Source organism: Dermochelys coriacea, chromosome 7 (genome assembly GCF_009764565.3).
Source record: "Dermochelys coriacea isolate rDerCor1 chromosome 7, rDerCor1.pri.v4, whole genome shotgun sequence".
NCBI lineage: Eukaryota > Metazoa > Chordata > Testudines > Dermochelyidae > Dermochelys > Dermochelys coriacea.
Genome location: NC_050074.1, coordinates 18,496,500 through 18,520,853, shown reverse-complemented (window position 1 = coordinate 18,520,853; position 24,354 = coordinate 18,496,500). Strand labels below are relative to the sequence as shown.

At 43.2% G+C, this 24,354-nt stretch overlaps 1 protein-coding gene across 3 annotated transcripts in view; it reads left to right on the top strand.

The window, feature by feature from the left end:
• The window catches only part of SRGAP3 (SLIT-ROBO Rho GTPase activating protein 3), a 281,414-nt gene that overhangs the window by 244,007 nt on the left and 13,053 nt on the right, over positions 1-24,354 (top strand). For 2 of the 3 annotated variants that reach the window (XM_038410230.1, XM_038410229.1), the window contains exons 11-18: positions 2,590-2,617; positions 7,364-7,466; positions 10,770-10,830; positions 11,816-11,893; positions 13,128-13,262; positions 17,352-17,457; positions 17,690-17,917; positions 19,846-19,925. In XM_038410230.1, the coding sequence (XP_038266158.1) occupies positions 2,590-2,617; positions 7,364-7,466; positions 10,770-10,830; positions 11,816-11,893; positions 13,128-13,262; positions 17,352-17,457; positions 17,690-17,917; positions 19,846-19,925 (819 nt within the window). Of the gene's footprint in view, positions 1-2,589; positions 2,618-7,363; positions 7,467-10,050; positions 10,082-10,769; positions 10,831-11,815; positions 11,894-13,127; positions 13,263-17,351; positions 17,458-17,689; positions 17,918-19,845; positions 19,926-24,354 lie in introns of all 3 variants that reach the window. The other variant, XM_038410231.2, reaches the window with a different exon arrangement.

Genomic DNA, 24,354 nt, shown 5'->3' with positions numbered 1-24,354 from the left:
TGGTCTCCAATCTCATTTTAGTACTACAATACGCATACTGCTGATCTTAATGTAATAAAAAATAATTAGCTTTTGTTGACTTTTATCCCAAGTATATTTTCTCCTCCAAGTTTATTTAGCTTTAGAACCTACCTTTCCCTTAAATCCTGTGATTTATTGCCTGCAGCTTGTTCCTTAAACAGAACTGCATCTAAAGAATAACATTTTAACATAAGAAAACTGTCATGGACTCATAGGGCTCTATGAAAATACTTTCTTCTCCCAGAATTCTCAGTACTCCGAATAGCTGGATAGCCCACTAACACACTGCAGTAACAGAACAATAACAGTCTGTTTTACATCCTTATTGGGTAGTCCCAATTTCAACTGAATTTGGGTATGGATCTCATTAGATTTAGTCAATCACTGCACATTGCCAGACAGAGCTCCAGCAGCTGTTTCCAAATTCAGGCTTTGACGTTTTGGAGGAGGGAGAGGTAGGTGGAGCAAAGGGTTAGTAGAAATCTGACCATCTGAGCTCTTCCCGTAGATCAGATCTTAATGCAGAGAACAGTTAATAGTGCTAAGATGATACCATAAATCAGTGGGTAAAATGATTGGACTCCTGATGATGCATTGCTAATCATTGTTCCCTTAACTAGAAACACTATGGTGGTGCTTAGGAGAGAGAACTATAGTTAAGGTTGCAAAGAGTCAGTTTAAACTCCATTTTTTCCCCCTAAGAGCTGTGTGAAAACAGCCACAGGTATGTCACAAAATTTCACGTGAAAATGCTGAGCATTTCATTCCAAGCTCTCAGGTGATTCCAGCATTTAGACTTTCTGCAAAAAAAACCCCACTAAATGGCCATTTTCACACTGGATATTTAAAATGGTACATTTCAGTGTGACCTGATCTTTATCTGAAGGAAATCTGGCATTTTCAAAACACTATATTTTTTGCTCAAAAGTAGGAAATTACTTGCTTGTAGGGACCTTAACTTTTGCATTTCCTGACTCCTCTTGATTTTATTGTACCACTTTAGTGTCACATTATCATGGGGTCTAATGTTTTTTTAGAGGAAAACCAGTGGGATTTATCAACGGCTTTTCTACTGGGGGAGAAGGAGAGGTTGGAGTCAAAAATTCCATAGAGGTGGCAGGTCTGGGAAAGGATGGCTGAATGACCAGCTGTCCAGCAGAAGGGAGCTGGAGAGGAGGGCTTTTTCCCCATGTTGAGTTTTAGACATATCTAGAAAGAGATGTGAGAGAGGCAGTCATGGGAGTCTGCACAGCGCAGGAGAGGTTCAGGTGGGAAAAGAGAGTTTTGTGAGTTGTAAGTGTAACCCACTGGTGAGTGTGTGTTACCAGTCCTGCCCTGTGTCCAGTCTGTCAGGGCTATGAGTCTGTTACAGCCCCAACTACAGAGCCTAGGCTTGTTAGCTTAACTTGTAGCAGCTCATGCTTTTAGCTCTGGAGGCCCGCTTGAGTTACAGGCTTGATGGCCAAGATGGTGGCTGTCGCACAAGCAGAGATGGTGTTTGAACTTGTGTGATTGAACAGTATTGCTCAGGACAGTGCGTAGATGGCAATGAGGAGTCAGTTGAGGTCTGATTCCTGGTGACATTGTAGCAGGGATGTGAACTTGAACATTTCCTTTTATGTGCCATACGAAATAAAGAAGAAATCAGCTTTCCAAGCCTTCGCAGAAAGGCACAAACAGCATGTGAAATTAGTTTACAATTTATCTGTGGAATGACATAAACTTATAAAAATGAGTAGATCTTATCAGTGATATGCTGCCATTTATATAAAATCCGAGGACTATAAATACACGAAGGGAATAAGAATATTGACAGCCAGAATACAGTCTGCCTGGATATGATTAGATGGTCTTTTATCTCTTAAGAAAAGCTGAGCTACTGAATACTCCGCTGTATTAAGATGCTATTAGTGGCCCTCCATGAGACAGTGGGATAATCTTAGCTCACTCCCCAGGGGCAACAGTCCTTATCATAGGTTTCAGAGTAGCAGCCGTGTTAGTCTGTATTCGCAAAAAGAAAAGGAGTACTTGTGGCACCTTAGAGACTAACAAATTTATTAGAGCATAAGCTTTCGTGAGCTACAGCTCACTTCATCGGATGCATTCCTTATCATGATACTGCTTTCCTATTTGGTTTGATATAATAATCAGACACAAGGGTCAGATCCTCGGCTGGTGTAAATCAGTATAGTTGTACTGGTAGCAATGGACCTGCACTGATTTACACCAGCTGAGGACCTGGTTGGTTTTTATGAGAGACAAGAAGACACAAAATACTATCTCGAGGCTCAGTCCTGCAAATAAGCCATTAACTCAGTGGATGGTGAGGGGATTCCGTCTCTCACAGGTTAGGGCCCTTGACTTGTAAAACTTCTTTCAGTGGAGGAGTTGTTAGTGGGGTAACATAGCAACAAGCTAGAAATCTTCTGTACCATACAGAACTGACAGCTTAAATAGTGTGTGTGTGTGTGTGTGTGTGTGTGTGTGTGTGTGTGTGTAAAAACAACCCACATCCTAGGCACTGATGTGAAAACGAGACGGAAATTCATGTGCAATTTTTCTTTCTAGGTGAAAGAGCTGAATGTGGCACAACCAGGTAAGAAGGGTTTCGTCTGCTTTACCCGCTTGGGGAGAGGGCTGGCTCACTTTTTCCGAGGGCCTGAGACTCAGGGAAGATGTGGTTTGATTCTTTAGTTCTTGACACAGCACACTGGGTTTCAAGTGTAGCTGTATCCTCCAGCTGCCCTGTGCTGGCCTATGCCCTGCGACAGGGGAGAGGCAGAAACCCAGCTCCCCACGTCGTCGGCCTGCTCCTCTGCTGCATTGTCTAAGTGGATTAATTAGAATGATGACAAACAGGCCCTTGTTTTGCTGCAGTGTAATTTCCATCTGACTAGTTCTGAAGTGCCTGGAAGTGCTGTGTCAGCACGGTGCATTGCAGTGTCTCGATAAACGTATCTGAAGTTGTGCTGTATTCATAGCCAGCCTTAGGACTGCACAACACATGGGTGTCAACCCTCCCAACCCTGTCTCCAGTCCCTCCCAGTCGATCCACTGTTCAAGCCAGGGCAGGGCGTGCTGCATGGAACTCCAGGTGATGCTGGGATGACCACCCAGATCCAGCCCTTGTAATTGGCGGTATGGAAAACGCTGGTGCTTCCCCACAGCTTTCCATCCAAATGAAGCAATTGATGGAGCTGAAAGTAGATGTAGGAGGGAGGGGCCTTTTCCACTGCATTTTCCGACTGCTCGGTACACACAGCCATTAAGCTCAGCTTTAGCAGCTTGCTATGAATTTGTAGGCTTTATAACAATAGGATGTGGATCAGTGGTGCTGCCAAACCCCTCTCCACAGCTAGTAGAAACCCCTCATTATCTGTTTATAGCCCTGTTTCAGTTTTTCATAAAGTTTTCAATACATTTGATTTTATACATGCTGAAACAAGCGGGCTGCTGTGGCTGCATTTCCAGACAGGAAAACAGCTCCACTAGCGCTCTGTGGAGCTCTCTCTTCGCAAGCTATTCGGGGTGTCTTGGGTCTTTCCAACTGGCTGGAAATGGAGGCATACTGCCGGAATTAACATGCCTTAGAACGTAAGCAAGGCTGAGAACTGACCAGGATTCTAAACAGAGGTGGCCGGGGCCAATCACATGAGAACACAGAGATTCCTTTCTCCCCTAGGCAGGAATAACCCATGGCAGGGACTGGAAGCTCTGTGAATTTGAGGAATCCTTACATCAGGGTTATCTGGGTTTGCCCTGCTGTGTAAGAGGTACTTCGCTCAACTTCCCAATCTGCATATCTCCCAAGGTCCAATGGAGGCAAGAGGCATCTGCTCAACTGCCTGCTCACCCACTTGCTGCAGGCCCTGGATAGCTGATTCTTCAAGAGTCATGCTTCCAGATCCTTCCCGGGTTCTTCCAAGGCTATCAGCTACCCCACTGATTACCTAATAACTAGTTGGAGCCATAGTTGGCTGATCGCAGGCAGAGCGATAAAGCCAATTGTTGTGTACAGCATTGTCTCTAACGATGCCATGTTGTAGCTCAGACGGGATTGCATTTCAGTGGTGGCAATACAGTCCTCAAGGTGTTTTGTGATCCTTTGGATGAAAAGGTGCTTTTGGTAAAGCACTGATTGATTGGTGAAGGGACACCAGAGTAACTAAAGGAAGACCAAAAACTGTACCTAGGCTTTGCTCTTAAGGAGCTTCCTTATCTGGGGTGGAAGCGACTGGGACAGTATCACAGGCCAAAATAATCAGGGGAATGAGTAACAAGGACTGATGAGTGAGGGATGACAACACAGCACTCTGCTGCTTTTGTTGTTCTTGTCCCTGAATTTACTTGTGTATCACATAAACAAACAAATGAGAAAAATCTCCTCCTCCTCTGATGTAGCACCATAGGCACTGTCAGAATGGCCTTCCCACTAAATCCAGCTGGAGGCCAGAATGCCACTATCTTTTCCCTTCAGGGCCTCGCCCAGCTAGAGGAAATTATAGAGCAACTAACCTCCTTGATCTCTTTGGTTTATATCACAGTCATCTAACTGAGAATCGGATGGGCTCTTCACCGCACTGTAATGATTTCTGCTCCTGAATTGTCGGTTGAAGGAATGGCTATAAGCAGCAAAAGTGCCTGGAGTCAAATTGTTTCTTTTAATTAAAGGCACTTGATTTATGTGTCAGTAGCTCATGATTCCGTCACCTTTAACATATAGAGTTGTTTGTAAATTGTTCTTGTCAGTTCAGCTCAAGTCTCTCAGAACTTTTGCAGGAAGGCCCTTTGCACTGATTTTAGCCAGACTTATTAAAATCCCCTACTGCGATGTGTTACAATACAAACATCCATAACATTTTGTGGCGGTGAGGATGAAGGTAGAGTGGAATCATGACGGTAGGACTTCATGCCATTTTTGTCCTTCACGGTCTAGATATTTGAGTTCTGTAGACTTGAATTTTAGAAGATATAGTCACGTTCTGAATAATGTCAATGAGAACCAACTGGCTAAATTTCTACCCAAGGCACTGAAATAATCCTTCTATGCTTTCATGGGCTACAAGTCCACGGGTGTTGAGCACGATCTCCAATGAAGTCAGATGGGGCTGAAAGAGCTCATTGCCTCTGAAAATCAGGTCCAAATACCAGCAGCTCACAGGGCAGAAGCTAGCGTCACTTGCCAGCCATTCCAACTATAAAGGCAGCGGGCCCAATTCCGCTCCTACGTAACTGTATTGTCTTCATGGAGTTGCTCATAACTGCCCAAGTGTAAGAGGCAGCGTGGTCCAGTGGATGGGGCACTTGTCTGGAACTCGGGAGACCTGGGGCCTGTTGTAAATTCTCTGCTTTGTGACTTGGATGGGTCACTTTTATGTGCCTCTGTTTCCTCTCTCGCCCTTTGTCTATTTTTGACTAGTAGGTTTTCAGGTCAGGGACTGTCTTTTACTCCGTGTTTGTACAGTGCCTGGAATAATGGGTGCTGCTCTCTGTTGGGGTCTGTAAGCACTACTGTGATTCCAGCAGTAATAGTAAGTGTAAGACCAGAATCAGGCCCAATAGTTGCTTCACTTCAGATTCCTCCTTCAAATACCTGCCCCTTAGGTTGTCCTGACACTTCCCTGCTGTCTGTCAGACGCTCCCTTTACTTGACTATTGTGGACTTAAACTACGGTACTTTTTGTGATTTATTTTAAAACAAATCTCACTGTTTAGAAAAACCCACTGGGAATTTGAAACAAAGGGAATTCATTCCGACAAAGACAGATATGTCTAAATATGGGTCTTTGTCTAAATATGGGTTTTTTTTATCATCCTGCCCCCCCCCACACACACACACACCATTCCACACTCAATTTGGTTTGTTGCCAAAGGGTTGTATAGAGGCTGGGTTGTGCACTTCAGCTTGTTACTGCTATGTTGTGAAATTTTGCAAATTTTGGTCCTAAGCTCCCCAGCCTAGACAATGTCCCTATGAATATTTGTAACTGTAATATTACAAATAAAAAGTTAGCTGTGGGTTCTTTGGAGGTGCCATCACTTTCCTCCTAATTGCTGAGTTCCCAGCACTAGGATGAGATCTGTTTGGGAATAAACAGTTTTGCCCCGAGTGTTTTCTGTAGGTTAGCGTTAGTGTAATTGGGGTCTGCCAGTGAATGGATTGAACTTTTCAGCCGCTCTGAGAGCTCTCTCAGCAGGACAGTGCGATGAACCAGCATAAGTGGCAGGAAAATGTTAAAAACCTAGCGCAGGACCAACACTGGCCTTTACTTTTGTAAAAATGTTATCCGTGCTTCTAGCCCAGATGCCAAGCAGGGACTGTGATACATGTTGTCTCACAAAGTGAAAAACAAACCACAGCTTATCAGAGGTAATAGACAATATCTTGACCAGAAATATTAAGCAGCTGTATTATTTTCTGGCATGGAGGTGACCAGTTCTGTGTGTGGCAGGAGAAGAAGATTCCTAATAGTCCATCATTTATTCAGATCCTGGTGCACAGCTTTTAATTTCTTGAGAGAGGTGTATCTTATGATGAACCACTAGTAGCTAGTCAGGGTTGTGCATTGTGCCTTTTAGCGACATCCTGTTCGAGCTGTCTAGTTGCAGCTACTCTACTGGTGATCATATCATGGGGCATTGCTGGACTACTTTGGGAGATCATGGAGGGTAATGGGCTGCCAGTTTATAATTGTTAGCTATTTCTATTATAAAGATGCATTCTTATTGCTAAATTACATAAAGCTGACCAGGCGTTAGGTGACTTACAGGCCAGTCGGAAGACACAGTCCCTGCCTTCAGCAGCTTACAGTGTAAGGCCCTGATTTTGCAATGAGTTGTCCACAGAAAGGCTCTCCCACACATGCTGGAGCTGTGTGTGGGCACAGCAAGCCACTGTGCATGGAGCTTCTCCCAAGATTGAGGCCTAAACCATACATCCAAGATCTGTCAGCACACACAAGGATCTCCCTCTCCAGACGCTTAGCTAGGGCTTTGAAATAATCAAGCGTCTGCCCTAGAAAACCTATGTAAGGTTTTACGCTGAGCCCTGGCTCAGGACATTGAGAGTATAGTCAGTGCTATGTGGATTCCCATACAATGTGGGCATAATCAGTAAAGCTCTCAGTGACTTGATTTAAGTAACTCTCAATAAGTGAGGATGCAGCATCAAGCTTGGTAAGAAGATGCCAGCGGGGGGAACTGCTACATCATCTGTTTGGAGCCAATGCTCTAGTCTTTACAGAGGGTTCCCCTTTCCTTCCGCCCGCCACAGCCTTTGAGATCTTTCCCTGTCAATGTATTTATGTTGGTGTTTTGATTTCTTTTGTTCCATTTCTCCCAGGCCCCCATGTCTTCCCCCTAAACCACAGAAAATGAGGAGACCTAGGCCTCTCTCAGTCTATAATCATAAACTCTTTAACGGCAATATGGAAACGTTCATTAAGGTACTTGCTGGCTGACAGTGAGAGTCTATGAACGCTATGAATGTAATGGTGGTTTTTCTATCCTAATTGCTAACTCATTTCCTCTTTTGGACCTGGTCCTTCCTATCCACTGTGCACACTGTTAACATGGCTAGTATGCTCTTTGCCTCAGTGAAGACTTCCATCCATATCTGTTTTCACCCATGGTGCATTCATTACATTACTTGTCACGCTACTGTCCACACCAACTGGGAGGGATGAGATAATGGTAATGACCCTTGTGGAACAGTGTGGAGTCACCATGTCATTCTTGCCTGTCAGCAGGTTATTGCAATGTGCCATATCTTATCACAACAGGCATAGCTGTGTTGGCTTTCTAAGATGCTGTTAAATGAACACCCTGGAAGTAAACGGCATCACTCGCACCTGTCATAGAAAGAGACTTGCAGAAGATTAAGCAGCAAAAAATAAAGAAAATCCCCAAAGATCCTGGTGTTCCACTGATCGGGGCCCTTTGTGTCTGGGGAAGGAAAGATAGCACAAAAGGCAGCTATATATATTATAAAAACATCTAGACTTTAATTTTTAAGAGGAGTGTCAAGCAGGGGTGAAGCAACCTCACAAGAAAATATTGTCCTCTGAGGAGGATACCCTGAGCAATGTCTGATTTAGAAACTTCAAAAAAAAAATCAGAACATTTCATCTCCTGTTTTCATGACTGCAGGCGGAGAGAAAATGATTCATAAACTCTCACAAATTGTCTCCCTGTTGTAGAGAATGTTAGCAAAGCAGACTTCTGCTGAAATGTTTTGTTTAGAGGGGGCTGAATGGGAGGATTACATAATCTATGCTTTTCTTAACTCTCCCCCCAAAAACAAAACAAAAACTAGTCAATGCCAATGTGGATAGGTGCTGATAGGTCCTCCAGTCAAATCCAGCGCTGGCAGAGCGGATGAGCCTCCCCTTGTAAGGTGTTTTACTCTAACACAGGAAGGGGAATGGAAGAACGGCTCTCATAAGAAGTAATGTGCTTGTGTCACCATAGACCCTGAGTCACCAGTCCATCCTTATTCAGCAAAGCACTTAAGCTGGTGCTTAATTTCAGTCGTGTGCTTAAATGCTTTGTGAACTGGGGGCTGTAGAAAACAAAAACTATAAGCAATACATGGGAGAAGACTGTCAACGTCTCCCTTTTATTACTCTTCCATTACAGGAGCAAACTGTTTCTCGAAGAGGCCTAGTGGCTTTGGCTCAGTGGCCTGTGACACTCTTTGGAAAGATCTAACTTGCTCTGGCAGTGGGCACAGTGTACATCTCTGATAATTTTTTGGATCAAATTGTTTTTAAATTACAGTGGTATCAATCCAGATTAATTTGGTTGATACCAGTGAAACTAGGAGCAGAATGTGACTCTTTATTATGCATATAACTCAGGATCCACTTGGCCCATTCAGTCCTAATAAACCGCGTAGTATAAGAATAATAGTACAGATCTTTGAAGAGGCCTTCAGAGTCTTTCCCCTGTATTCCCCAAGGGTTAATCTAATTGTCTAACTACTGATCCTCCTAAATCTAATCCTGCAATACATTCTGTTTGTGAAGGGATGAGAGCTCCTTTGCTGCAGACATTTTAACCGAGACTGGAAAGAGCATGAGAGAAAATATGGTAGCGAACAGCACTGAGAAAAGCCTGGATTAGACAGACTAATGGGCCTTTTCCATCCCTGTTTTAGATTATTCTATTATGCTATTTTAGTGCAGCCATAAACCTAAAGGCAGTGTTTTCAAATTGGGAAGTGCATTGTCACAAATAATATACAGTCCAGACATACAAAGCTGTTAATCTTTTAATACTTTGTAATTTTTCCATTCTTAAATTGATTTTTAAAAAGGCTATATTGATTAAAGTCCAGCCTGTTAAATATTGTTCTGGAGTAATTAGCTGCACTGGAAACCTATCTGAAAGGACTAGTGTCCTACATAATGAGGAGTCCTGTGGGAAACCATTATTCATGTATTTAGAATCCTAGGGATTTCTGCACCAGATCAGACCCACAGTCCATCTAGTCCTAAACCTTGTGTCTGACAAAGGCTGTACCAGATGTGTCTGCTTAAAACCCCCCATAATGGACAATTATGGAAGTTCCTAGCTAACCCAGGGCAGTTAGTGATTAACAGATGCCTTGAACACAAGGGTTTTCTGTTCCCAGGAATTCTCTCTTCCCTTCTTTTTGAGAAGCCAGGGCTCCACACTTCCCTCTGAACATCTGTGGGATGTGGGTAAAAAAATAGAAGCCCACTTTGAATACAGGGATGGGTGGGAGGGACTGGGCAGTTCAGTACTGGAAAGGTAGGAGGAGGAGGAATGGCACAAATCTGGCAAGAGGCTTCTGAATTCTCGACAATCACTGAGGCTCAGACACTGCATACTAAGTAGGTTTTGGGGAGTGAAAGTGGGGGGAAGTTGGGGGCTTGAACTGGATCTTTCTAAGCTGCCATTGCATTTGAGCTTTCATGGCCTCCGAAGATATGCTTACTTTAACTGATCTTATTCTTGCTTAATCTTTTCTTTGTCTCCTGCTCTGCTGCTTTTTTATGTTATCAGAGGAAGAAGGAATGCTCGAACAAGGAACCAGGTATTTACTAGAGGGCCTCCTTTCCGAAACCCAACTAAATGGACGTGAGGGATGCATTTGTATCCCTACTGTAAAAACGTCCACTTCCAAAGCCCAGCCTAACTGCAGACCTCCCCCAAGTCTATTGGGGGTCCTCTGAGGAGTGGCTTAAATACGAGAACAAAAGCCAAAGTTCATCCTAGCTTGAGGCCCCCATTTAGGTCCATAGTTAATGCATTTCACACACTTTTTTTTTTTTTTGTCACTTCTGTGACAACGGCTTTTTTTTTTTTTTAGACTAAAATATTCTTTAAATTCTGTAACCTGAAGCCTGTTTTATCAGACAGGTAAAATGCAAATCTTAATCTGGCTTATAATTATGTCTTTGAAATGGAGTAGCTGTGATCCAGTTGCATTTGTCCCTTACGTTTAGTTTTTCAGTCAACCATATAAGGAGAATTAGCTTTTCGCCCACATTAATGGAGTCCTTTTCCATGAATAATTGACTTCACCCAAGTGAACTCAGCATTGTTTGATGGCTTGATGTTTTAGCACCTCCTTTTCTTGCTTATTCTCTTACTAAACTCAATGGCGCTCATCTTCAAACCTGAGTTTTTGCAATCTTTACTTGAATAAGCTTCCAATATGTTGTTGTCAACAAGCTAACAAGCTCTTAATTCTTTATTGAATTACATTTTTTTTTTTTTAGGATTCAGGACAGGCTATCCCACTTGTAGTTGAAAGCTGCATCCGATACATCAATTTATATGGTAAGCGAATTCCTCATCTTCTGATAGCTACAATGAAACTGTTGTGTAAAAGAAATCAAGTATTTGCAGTTAATGATGAAAGATAATGGAGGAGCCAGCTGCCTTGACCAATTGTATGGATGTGAGTTATAATGATATAAACTATGATGTAATATTGTATAAATGACAAATATATGGGCCCCTTATGGGTTTACTTGGGGTTAAATTGTTCATTTGGATCCTGATTCAATGGGAGCCGGTTGCAGTGTTTGATCTAGGGGGTTGGAATAGAAAAGGCAAAGCAGAAATAAAATCTTAATATGGTATCCTCTACCTCTCCCTGTCTTGCACAAAGAGACAAATGTAGCCCATGCAGAGCTCATCAGTTTCTTTAGCAGCAAAACCAAAAACCAGTGGAGGCTCCTTGGGGGACGCTCTGCCTGGCATGTTTCAAGTCAGACACAGTGAAGTCTGTATAGTCACTGCACACTGGCTCTGGGCTGCCCTTTACCTGTCAGTTTTGCCTCTCATCTTTCAGATCGCACCTGCCCCCACTTCAAATTCTTTTTTCATTGCAAGTGTTTGTGTTACTAGGAAAGGTTGCGGTTGAGGGGAGCCCATGGGACTGTTTTCTGCTTGAGATTTTGACAAGCCAGGGCAGGAAGGTTTAACATCAGCTCTTAATGGCCATATCTGTATAATGCTGTGTGTTGCTCAGTGTGGAAAATACAGACTTCTGCAATGTTTCTTTCTACGGGCGAAGTATAGGCTTTCTGGATCATGAGAGTTGGTTCTGACTTTTTTTTATCTGTTTAATAATTTGGGGGTAATGGGTGGGTCCATCTGCTTTTACTTTCCCCGGGTATTGTTCTTTACCAGATTCTGTGGAGTTTGGCATATTAAACCCCATCAGATTCCAGCAAAACAGCAGAACAAAACAACTGAAATTCCACATTTTGATGTTGGTTTCAACACACTGGAACAAATCTATCTTTCTTTCTTCCAGGTCTTCAGCAACAGGGTATTTTTAGAGTTCCTGGATCTCAAGTTGAAGTCAATGACATCAAGAATTCATTTGAAAGAGGTATGTGAGTAGCTTGTGGACCTGCCAAGGAACGCTGATGCAGCTAAGAATGTGATTTCTGGGACCTCTCCTCCTGTCCATCAAGGAGGCAGAGATTAAGGGTGGATTTTAAAATACCTAACTCCTCCCCTAAGGGCTTTAGAAAATCACACCCTAATGGCCTTTAGACAGCATACCATTTCCTGGATAACAGAAAATGGGGATAATGAGGACCTCTTCTTGCCCCTCTGTGCTTGATGGGGCCAATGCAAAATTGTGCACGTTAACTACCCTTTATCACTCTGATACATAGGGAAAAGACTGAAAAACGTCACAAAGGCTCATCTTAACTCATAATACAGGAAGTAAATGTAAAATTGACCTCCAGATGACATAGTTTATTAAAAATTAATAACCATGAGCCTCAGCCTGGCAAAAACCACCCAGCCATGTAAGGGTCGCGGGATTGGGCCTTATATTTATATAAAAATAGATCTGGTTGAAATTGTATGGCCTGTGTTAGACAGGAGGTCAGATTAGATGGTCATAATGGGCCATAGAATCCGTGACTCCATAAATACTTTAAAATAGCTGTTGGTGGTTGGGAAAGGTTGAGAGCACATGACCAACATTGAAGGTTCCAGCTGGGGTTTTCCAAGCCAACCAGAGGACTTGGATGCCCAATTACCATTCATTTTAATAGGAACTGGGCATCCAAATCCCTTAGGCACCTTTGAAAATCTCCACCTACAGACTTATCACCATACAATGCACTTGTTGAGCTGGCCATTACTATTCCATTGATTTCAGTGTAACACAGGTGAACTGGGACATGATTGCGTCATCCAGCAGGTCCCGTCTTTTGATGCTGTCCCGTACCACTGTGTCTTTCTACCTTGACTTGTCTGACACACTGAATGCAAAAGATATATTGGGCTGAAAACTATGAAAAAGAACCAGATAACACCACTAACCTTCAGGAATGTTTTAAAACCCTCTCTGTGACAATTACCCGCATCCCCCTGATTACCATAGGCTGGGCTATAGAATGTCTCGGCATGATGCTGCTTAACACAATATCTTATTAAGCCATTGATGTGCTGCGAAACTACATAGTGTTACCATTGCACGTGTTGCTTTTTTTTTTTTTTATCAATGCAGAGCTTTTGGTTTTCCAATTCTAGTTAGCTGAGTGATGCTTGCTGCCTAATTCAGCTAGGAAAGAATGCTGGAAATAAATCTTTTGTGTGTTCAGGTGAAGACCCTCTCGCTGACGATCAAAATGAACGTGATATTAATTCGGTTGCTGGGGTCTTAAAGCTCTATTTCCGAGGACTGGAAAACCCACTTTTTCCTAAGGAAAGGTTTCAAGATTTGATATCTACTATAAGTAAGTACCAGCAATGAGACATAGGTAGGTTCCTTAGATTTTTGCAGCTACAAGACAGTATCCTCCATTAAACAGAGAAGCAGTGGTAGATAAGCCCATCAGTACAGATAAGCATCAAAACCTCTTCCGAACCTCTTCTGTCTGCAAAATTGGGCTCAAACAGCCTCAAGAGACCAGTCTTCCTCATGATATTTGACCATTTGCATTTCACATCCCAAACAAATCTGTGCTGAAAGTGCTGAGGGTCGTGAATGGTGGGGGTGGGCTTGTTTCAGATACCTTGAACCTTACAAAGTTTTTTGGGTTTGAATTTCAGGGTGAAGGTTCAGGTTGATTGATTGTTTTTCTTCTCAAAACATTCCACCCTGCTCTTCTCAAACTAATGGACCCAGGGGGAAAAAACTCTGATTTTCCCAGACTTAATTATATTTCTCTCAATATCTCCTTGTTGCAGTGAATATGTATTGCCATGTGGTGGACTCTCTTAGTGCCCTTGAGGGAAAGGGCAACTGCTGGGATGAACTTGCAGTTTTAGAAATGACAGGGGAGCTTGGTGTGCATTTGTGCGTAAAATGCTTACTCTTAGTTTTATTTTGCAAAAGAAATATCTAGAATTTATAGACTTCAGCCCTAGTCACAAAGCACCTGTCGAAGTATGTGAATAGTTCTAATAGGAGTATTCACTTGCTTAATGATAAGCACACGTTTAAGTGCTTTGCTTAAGCAGGGCCTTTGCTGCTCATGTCTAATCTTTCCCCTCAATGTTAGTGTACAAAAATGCTAAAGATTCAGTGGAACCTGAAGAAATGGGTTACACCTAGGGGTGGGTGACATTCAAATTGGCCTGTTTCTAGTAAGATGTGCCTAAGGTATGCGCATTTTTTCAGCAACGTAGGCTTGTGTCAATAGGCTTAGAAAATTCATTGCCTCATATTTTTGATGTATAAAATGACCATTCCTGGTATGTATGGTATGTAACCATAACGTTACATACAACAAAGTCTGTGAGGCAGAGGGTGTATGTGTGCAAGCATCCCACATGATGGAAGCGATTTCCACGAACAGTTTCACAAAGTGAAAGTGCTGAATTTTGCAAGGTTTAGCATTCGTGCCCCTGACACAGGCTGCCTCTTACAAAGACAGTTGCAAGCAAGGCTGCAAAAGGCTTGATACAGTCCCCGCTGAAGTCCATAGGCGCGAATGGGCATTGGATCTGGCCCAAGGTCCCAATTCAAAAAGGTAGGTAAGTGTATGCTTAACCTTAAACACATGAATATTCCCATAGGAGTTAAGGTGACTACTTACGTTCTTAAAGTTAGGCATGCACTTAAGTACCTTGCTGAACTGGGGCCAGTTAGCAGAATTATAAGAGCCTTTGGGAGTGATTCCTAGCATACATCAGTGGTTAATTTTCTGGTTCCTTTTCTTAGTGTTTCCTTTTTTTTCCTTCTTCCTTATTCCCTTCTTTTAAAAAAAATTGGTTTTATAGCTTTTCTTCTCCTCTTTCCTACCTTTCTTTAACAGCAAGTGCTGCTGATGGTACATGTATACTAAATGTCTTCCTTTTTTCTGTCCAATAAATGTGTGCTATATAATGTCTCTCTCAACCTAAATGGGTTGGGAAAACGTCTACATCTGAAAACCACTCAAAAACAAAATGCTGTAAAATGATCAAGCCTTGTACTTACTGTTCTGGCCCTACTAAGGCAGAAAGGTTGACTCAGCCAAGAAGTCTCTCTGGACTCTACTGCAGTAAAACAGAAAGCCTGTTTGATTTCCCTTGGCTCACGCTAAACTATTCTGAGTGACTTTTTGCAGCAGGTGGCATTGCACATGTCCTAGGGCCTTTGAATGCCCCGGAAGGCTGCAGTGCCATATAACTCACTGTTTATGTGATAGGAGAACGTCTTCCTTCCTTAACATATGAGAGATTGCCTGTCACTTTTGCTCAGCTGGGAGCTGAGAGTTTACATAGGAACCTTTCTCAAACACACATGCCAAGGAAATGGACAGAAAAGGAATTCTGATTATAGAGGGTCACAATTCACTGGTGTGAATATGGTATATTCATACCATATATTATATATTCATATATTATACTGGTATAAATCCCAGTTATAAAGGGATGCATGTATGATTACATCCATTAAAACCTCTCTGTTACAGCTGGTTGAAATATTTTTTATTAATGAACATTTTGAAATTTGCTGAGAGCGTTTTGTTCCACTGAGTTTCAATATAGATCATTCGTCATTGTCATCTTGTTTGGATTAAAAAATTCTTTTATTTTTAAATTTTTTAAAAATTTTAATTTAAATCACCCCCATCCTTAAGCAAAACCAAAACCACGAAAACAGACCACCGCAAATGATGATAAATAAAGAATAAAATAATATTTTCTTCCAAGAATGGAAAACTTTGAGAAAATCAAAATTGTTTTCTGCAGTAATTCCATGTTTGAAATCTGGCCAATAGTCACTGAAAAGTGTTTGAACAAAAAATATTGACCAGCTGTGTGCAGCCTGTGTGTTTCAGCATGATAAGCAAACTTCAGCAAGGTTCACTGTTTGACTAAGCCGAACATCAGGCAATTCATTTAGAGTACATCTACGGAGCCTGCAGCAATGAGCCTCCCAGCTTGGATCGACAGACTCGAGCTCATGGCCAAATTTTACTGCGCTAAAATTAGCGGTGTAGATGTTGCAGCTTGGGCTGTTTTTTGAGTGCTAGTGCAAGTCTTGCTAACCTGAGACAATTGACCTGAGCTGGGAGGTTCACTGCTGTGGCTTTGTAAAACATACCCCTAGAGTAGCAATCTCTCTTGGATCATCCAGCTTGGATAGGGAATTTCCTAAGAGTGCCTGTTCTCACAAAATCTTTGGTATTTATTGCTTCTGTTTGGATCAGAAATGCCCTGGAAGTCACTTTTCTTGTAATATTTTAGACAGAATCTGGGACAGCACAGGCACCCAATTTAAAAAAAAAAAAAAAAGGGTGGGGTGCGGTGGGGTGAGTTAAGCTAATTAAACTGTCACCTTGAGTAAAGGCTCTGCTCAGGTTCAGTCTAGTTCTGTGGTTAGGCCATGAAAAAGTGTGTTAGCTGCAGTGAAGGTTCAGGGAATAGCGTGGGTCATATGTAAACCAGTGGGCTCATCTGTATTCCCAACACTGTGCTCACACTACGTCCCTGAAGTCACGCTTCATAAAGAAATAGATCAGCTTCTAATACAGTATGTTAGCTTTGATGGTGTACATAGAGGGATAAATCCTGTCCTGAGTTAGTGTACTCAGGCAAAACTCTCATTTGAGGTCTAATTTGTGTAAAAACAGAGCAAGGATTGAGTGAAAGACTAAGGGCTTGTCTACACTTGAAATGCTATTACAGCAGCACCACTGCAGCTCTTCAGCGTAGACACTACCTACACCACTGGGAGGAGTTCTCAAGCTGTCATAGATAATCCACTTCTCCAAGAGGCGATAGCTAGGTCAACAGATCTAATGTTGACCTAGGGCTGTCTACACTGAGCGTTAGGCCAGTTCAACTATGGCACTCAGGGATGTGAATTTTTCACATCCCATAGGTGATACAGATAAGCTGATTTAATTTTCTAATGTAGACCAAGCTTAAGTAAGGACCTCAAGATTAGACCCATAAAGCAGTAAAGAAAATTAAAACAGAACTAGGATAGGAAAGCTGAAAAACTTTTGTTATCAAATCCTTTGGAACATGGCAGTAGCTGTTTAGGGATCAAATGTATAAATACTGGTAATAAAGATGTAGCCATGGAAATATCTAGTTTCAGTTAGATGCAGAATTTAATGCATGCGCTGAATTTCTCCATGCAAATTCTACATTTACAGGCATAAATGGGCATTTGTACACACAGAGCTGCACAATTTTAGTAGGCATGTTTCTATGTTTGATCATTATTGTCATATTATAAATCAGATCTGTCTGGAAACGCAAAGTTTTTTTCCCCCCTTACATGTCAGGCTATTAGATCTGGATAAAAGTCCATGCTTTACTGTGTTGTTTAGCCACTAGAACCCTTCAGGCCTGACCATAAAACTCCTATTCTTGTGTTCCAGAAATGGAGAACCCTGCAGAAAGAGTGCACCAGATCCAGCAAATCATCATTACTCTGCCCCGAGCCGTCATTGTTGTCATGAGATACCTCTTTGCTTTCCTCAATCAGTGAGTCTGTTTATCTGGTTCTTATTTAACTGAGCTGCTAGCTCCCCTCTTTTCCAGAGGCCTCCCTTTTCTTGTCAAGTCAAATGCTGACAGGCACTTTGTTTGTTAATATTTTGGTGTCTGCTCTGGTTTAATGTCTTTCCTAGGCATGACTGCATGAACTCTCTGTAGTGCTGGGTTTTGGAACCAACATTAGCTCAGAACTTTACCAGTGGGTTGCTTGTGTTTGCAGCTTGTCACAGTACAGTGATGAGAACATGATGGATCCCTACAACCTGGCCATCTGCTTTGGACCAACTTTGATGCACATTCCAGACGGGCAGGATCCGGTGTCCTGCCAAGCCCATGTAAATGAGGTCATCAAAACCATCATCGTAAATCACGAGGGCATCTTCCCCAACCACAAAGAGCTGGAAGGACCTGTGTATGAGAAATGCATGACTGGAGGGGAAGAGTATTGGTAAGACGTGGGTGATTGAAATAAGCAACTTTAGTGTTCTAAACAGGGCCAGACGTCTCTCCCTAGCTTTATCTTTTTCCATCGTAAGCCAAGAGTGAGTCTATGACAATGCAGGGCTACTAGTTGGTGCCTGATGAACAAGGGGTTAACTGCAGTTCACATGAGTTCTGGGAAATTACTTATAAAAGCAGCTGTTTAAGAGATTGGGATGGGCAGAATGCCTTTGGGAAGTTTGGGCCAAGCACTCAGGCCTTACACGTCTGGGGTAAACCTCAGGTGGGAATTCATTCAGTTCTTCCTGTTTATAAACATCATGGATCTGATTCTCAGCTGGTGTAAATTTGATGTAAATTGGAACAACTGACTGATTTGGCTGGAAGGACATTCGTTTACATGAGCTGAGGATCTGGCTTTATCCCTTGCTACTGCATCCTTATCCAAACAGTAGAACCCCTGTTTGACAACTCCCTGGGAATGGAGGAGTTCATAAAATCACAAACGTCATGAAACAGAACATCTCAAACTTACAGTCAGTGCAATGCATACATTGCAGAATGGTGCACTGCAGGATTTTCTTCTTGTCCTTCAGACCACTGCAAAGCAATTTCCAGTGCATTGAGGGCTTTGGGATGTGAAGGAATGTCGGCTTATTCTTCATCAACATCACTTCCCACTCCCTCGTTGAGAAAATGCTTTGTAGAACTGGTCATTTGTAAGTTTGGGGGTTCTAAAATCGAGGTTCTACCGTAACACCATAGATTAGTAAAACTAAGAGATTTTGACAAATCTGCTTTGCTTTTCTGTAGCAACTTGGTTATGTTTCACATTTCTCTCAGCTTTGCTAGTGGCAATGGACTAGTCTGCTTATGGCCAGTTTCCTTTTCCAGTCCTCCCAGGACAATGGTTAGGTTTTTTCCTGAAAATGTATTTGCATTTATGCTAAATAAAAATTCTCTAGGTCTGAGACTTCATGGAAGCTTGTTAATACAGAAGCTGAATTTTAGGTCAGTTGTTGTGACTAAATTTTTCCTGAATTGGGAATTTTGATCGAAGTCCCATAGTTCTTTACTCAGTGTTACGCATACAAAAGTTCCATTGACTGAAGATTATGAAGCCAGTGTTTGGCTTGGGACCCATCTCTCTATATGTCTTGTTCTGGCTTCCTCCTGTGAATGTTAAAAAGGAACACTTGCTTCAATGGGAGTTTTCACTTCAGAGGTCTGCTTATCAGAATTGGGGAATGGGCAAGATTTACTGCACAGGTCATTTCTGCTGCAGAAATAGCCCCTTTAAAAGTCACAATTGAGAGGAAACTATAAGACATTAACCCAGGCTCAAACAAGGATCTCAGTAATCGATACCAAAGAATTTTGGGGGTACTTGAAATCCAAACCTGGATTCAGATCTGAATTTTTACAGAGAGTCAGTGTTTTTATAATGGGCTCAACCAAAATTCTAGATCAAAATCCCTGAAGTTCAAGGTGTTTAAAGCTTTCATTCATCCCTGTGGGCCTCCCATGATTTGCACCTGCTGTCACAATGAATACCTGTACAATGAGAGTGTGAAATGATACCACCGTTGAGACCAAGTGGGTGAACGGAGAATTTGTTTTGCCCCCTGCTTTGCACAGGTGTAAGTGATGACATGAGGTGCAGGACAGTGGAGATTCAGGCCCTGTATATGGATTTCATAGAATGAGAGTCTCTGTCTTCTGAGAGCAAGTTCAGAGATGTGCCATGATTTGAAAACAAAGGGTGAAATCCTGGCCCCTTTGAAGTCAAAGGCACAACTCCCATGGACTTCAGTGGCATCAGGATTTTGCCCCAAGAACTTGTTTTACTGTGTAGTCTGCAAGTAGAATCTAATTCTTCTTTTTTAAGCTACATTTGTATCTTTTTTTTTTTTTTTTTCAACTGTTCAATGTTAGTGACAGCCCCCACAGCGAGCCGGGCACCATTGATGAAGTGGACCATGACAACGGCACAGAGCCGCACACCAGTGATGACGGTGAGTGTAGACATAAACAGCGGAAAATTGAGTCTGAGTAGGAAGAGCCAGGGGAACATGCGTGGAGGAAAGCAATGTGTATTTTGCTCCTAATCAAATTAGCTTGGACTACCATATGGTTGTTTAGGGGGAAGATGTTGCAATATGCCTGACAGTGTATGTGCATATTAATGAACACTCCTTTAGAGGGATCTAATCAACATAGACCATGGCGGGGGGAGTGCAGGAGGCCACAGGATACATTTCAGTCTTATTCTGTGGTATTGTGAGAGCTTTAAAACAATGCATTCATAACTGCCCCTTATACTCCCATTAATCCCGACAGTGAGCTCTTCTCTTTTTAATTTGGAATTGAGGTGACCAGGCTGGCTTTTGGCCCCCGTTTTTACAATATGGTCACCACCTGATGGATATGTGAGTGGTGGGGGAAAGAGCAACAGAGACTTGCTGTGTGAAAGTGACCAACAAGTACAGCCTAGGGCAGTGGGGAGAATCATAGAATCATAGAATCATAGAATATCAGGGTTGGAAGGGACCCCAGAAGGTCATCTAGTCCAACCCCCTGCTCAAAGCAGGACCAAGTCCCAGTTAAATCATCCTAGCCAGGGCTTTGTCAAGCCTGACCTTAAAAACCTCTAAGGAAGGAGATTCTACCACCTCCCTAGGTAACGCATTCCAGTGTTTCACCACCCTCTTAGTGAAAAAGTTTTTCCTAATATCCAATCTAAACCTCCCCCATTGCAACTTGAGACCATTACTCCTCGTTCTGTCATCTGCTACCATTGAGAACAGTCTAGAGCCATCCTCTTTGAAACCCCCTTTCAGGTAGTTGAAAGCAGCTATCAAATCCCCCCTCATTCTTCTCTTCTGCAGACTAAACAATCCCAGCTCCCTCAGCCTCTCCTCATAAGTCATGTGCTCTAGACCCCTAATCATTTTTGTTGCCCTTCGCTGTACTCTTTCCAATTTATCCACATCCTTCTTGTAGTGTGGGGCCCAAAACTGGACACAGTACTCCAGATGAGGCCTCACCAGTGTCGAATAGAGGGGAACGATCACGTCCCTCGATCTGCTCGCTATGCCCCTACTTATACATCCCAAAATGCCATTGGCCTTCTTGGCAACAAGGGCACACTGCTGACTCATATCCAGCTTCTCGTCCACTGTCACCCCTAGGTCCTTTTCCGCAGAACTGCTGCCGAGCCATTCGGTCCCTAGTCTGTAGCGGTGCATTGGATTCTTCCATCCTAAGTGCAGGACCCTGCACTTATCCTTATTGAACCTCATTAGATTTCTTTTGGCCCAATCTTCCAATTTGTCTAGGTCCTTCTGTATCCTATCCCTCCCCTCCAGCGTATCTACCACTCCTCCCAGTTTAGTATCATCCGCAAATTTGCTGAGAGTGCAATCCACACCATCCTCCAGATCATTTATGAAGATATTGAACAAAACGGGCCCCAGGACCGACCCCTGGGGCACTCCACTTGACACCGGCTGCCAACTAGACATGGAGCCATTGATCACTACCCGTTGAGCCCGACAATCTAGCCAGCTTTCTACCCACCTTATAGTGCATTCATCCAGCCCATACTTCCTTAACTTGCTGACAAGAATGCTGTGGGAGACCGTGTCAAAAGCTTTGCTAAAGTCAAGAAACAGTACATCCACTGCTTTCCCTTCATCCACAGAACCAGTAATCTCATCATAAAAGGCGATTAGATTAGTCAGGCATGACCTTCCCTTGGTGAATCCATGCTGACTGTTCCTGATCACTTTCCTCTCCTCTAAGTGCTTCAGGATTGATTCTTTGAGGACCTGCTCCATGATTTTTCCAGGGACTGAGGTGAGGCTGACCGGCCTGTAGTTCCCAGGATCCTCCTTCTTCCCTTTTTTAAAGATGGGCACTACATTAGCCTTTTTCCAGTCATCCGGGACTTCCCCCGTTCGCCACGAGTTTTCAAAGATAATGGCCAAGGGCTCTGCAATCACAGCCGCCAATTCCCTCAGCACTCTCGGATGCAATTCGTCCGGCCCCATGGACTTGTGCACGTCCAGCTTTTCTAAATAGTCCCTAACCACCTCTATCTCTACAGAGGGCTGGCCATCTCTTCCCCATTTTGTGATGCCCAGCACAGCAGTCTGGGAGCTGACTTTGTTAGTGAAAACAGAGGCAAAAAAAGCATTGAGTACATTAGCTTTTTCCACATCCTCTGTCACTAGCTTGCCTCCCTCATTCAGTAAGGGGCCCACACTTTCCTTGGCTTTCTTCTTGTTGCCAACATACCTGAAGAAACCCTTCTTGTTACTCTTGACATCTCTTGCTAGCTGCAGCTCCAGGTGCGATTTGGCCCTCCTGATATCTTTCCTACATGCCCGAGCAATATTTTTATACTCTTCCCTGGTCATATGTCCAACCTTCCACTTCTTGTAAGCTTCTTTTTTATGCTTAAGATCCGCTAGGATTTCACCATTAAGCCAAGCTGGTCGCCTGCCATATTTACTATTCTTTCGACTCATCGGGATGGTTTGTCCCTGTAACCTCAACAGGGATTCCTTGAAATACAGCCAGCTCTCCTGGACTCCCTTCCCTTTCATGTTAGTCCCCCAGGGGATCCTGGCCATCTGTTCCCTGAGGGAGTCAAAGTCTGCTTTCCTGAAGTCCAGGGTCCGTATCCTGCTGCTTACCTTTCTTCCCTGCATCAGGATCCTGAACTCAACCAACTCATGGTCACTGCCTCCCAGATTCCCATCCACTTTTGCTTCCCCCACTAATTCTACCCGGTTTGTGAGCAGCAGGTCAAGAAAAGCGCTCCCCCTAGTTGGCTCCCCTAGCACTTGCACCAGGAAATTGTCCCCTACGCTTTCCAAAAACTTCCTGGATTGTCTATGCACCGCTGTATTGCTCTCCCAGCAGATATCAGGAAAATTAAAGTCACCCATGAGAATCAGGGCATGCGATCTAGTAGCTTCCGTGAGTTGCCGGAAGAAGGAGGGAGGGCCTGTTGTATTTGGGACCCCCTTTTCATTCACCTCCACGTTCTTGTGCATACCACAGGAAAAGTCATGAATTTCAAGGGACTGATCCAAAGCCTACTGGAATCAATGGGAGTCTTTCAACTGATGTCAGTGGGCTGTGGGTCACACCCACCCAATGGCCCTACTCTGAACAGAAACCTTCGCCAAAGTGGTTCCATTCTTCTTCAAAACATCTGCTCCCTCTGTTTATTCACAGTCAGGTCTGCTTGTTTTAGTGACACAAATAAATCTGAACTTTGTCTGACTCCTTTCAGACCTGTGGAGCTGAGGCAGCTATGGCGGGAGGTGCTGGATTCTGTTCTGGCAACAGACTTGTTAACTAAATTCCACATGCGGGGCCTAGTTATCCCTCAGTGAAATCTCCGCAATCTACGCTGATTGTAAGGGCATTGCTTAGGGGACAATGAGGGCAGAATCTTTCGTTTCTAGCTGTGATGCACAAACCAAAATAGAGCCCAGTTTGCTTTCCATATCCAGGTTGCATTTGCAGCAGTGGCTTTTTGGAAAAATAATTGTAAACTGAACAAATTTGTCTTGGGATTATTGAGAGATGATAAAGCCAAAGTCCCAGATGTCTTTTTAATTGAGTTACTTTGCAGAGTGAAGGTGCACTTTAAAATCTGCGTGAGACACTGCTATGCACACCTGTGGTCTACTTTCTTTATTGCGGTTGTTTCCACTGATTTCTTCGACTGCTGTAAAACCCCCAATGCCTTTCTGACACTTGATGTGGAAATGGCATAAGTGGCCCTAATTGGTGGCCTGTAAAAAGATGGCACAAGGGGAGGAAGGAGATGATAATTCAGATTGAAAGTGGGTCTTTAACGAAAAAGGCACTCTACGTTTTTGCAAACTGGAGCTACCGTGCCTCAAAAGTGAAGGAGAGCAAGCTGCCATTTAGCCAATTTTATGCTTGGATGGTCACATTAATAGTTCTGATTGAGTTTCCGGGTGATTAACTGTGATGCAAGTGTGGAGAAGAGGAGCAGCTTTATTTGATGAATTTACATACTCTGTCTCTCTCTTTACCCCCCCATGCACACTCCCTGCTTAGAAGCTCAATATTTTATCAGGGCTCTGAAAGCTCCTCTGATAGCCTCTCCTATTATGTTTCTCCAGTGAGCTTCCTGCATTGATCTGCCTTCCCTCCCGTAATAGCCCCAAATGTCACATCATTTGTACTGAGCGAAAATATGTATCGTAGGGTGACTGATCTAGCACAAAGGAACATCTCAAACAATGGGGGATGGTGTCACAAGAGAGAGAAGATCGGGGAGTTTGTCAATATCTTGCAGATTCCCCCTCCCTAGCACTGCCTGCCTCATTCCTGCTTTGTTGCTAAGCAGAAGGGTAGGTCAGATCCTGATTACCAGCAGGTGCTGAGCCTGCAATT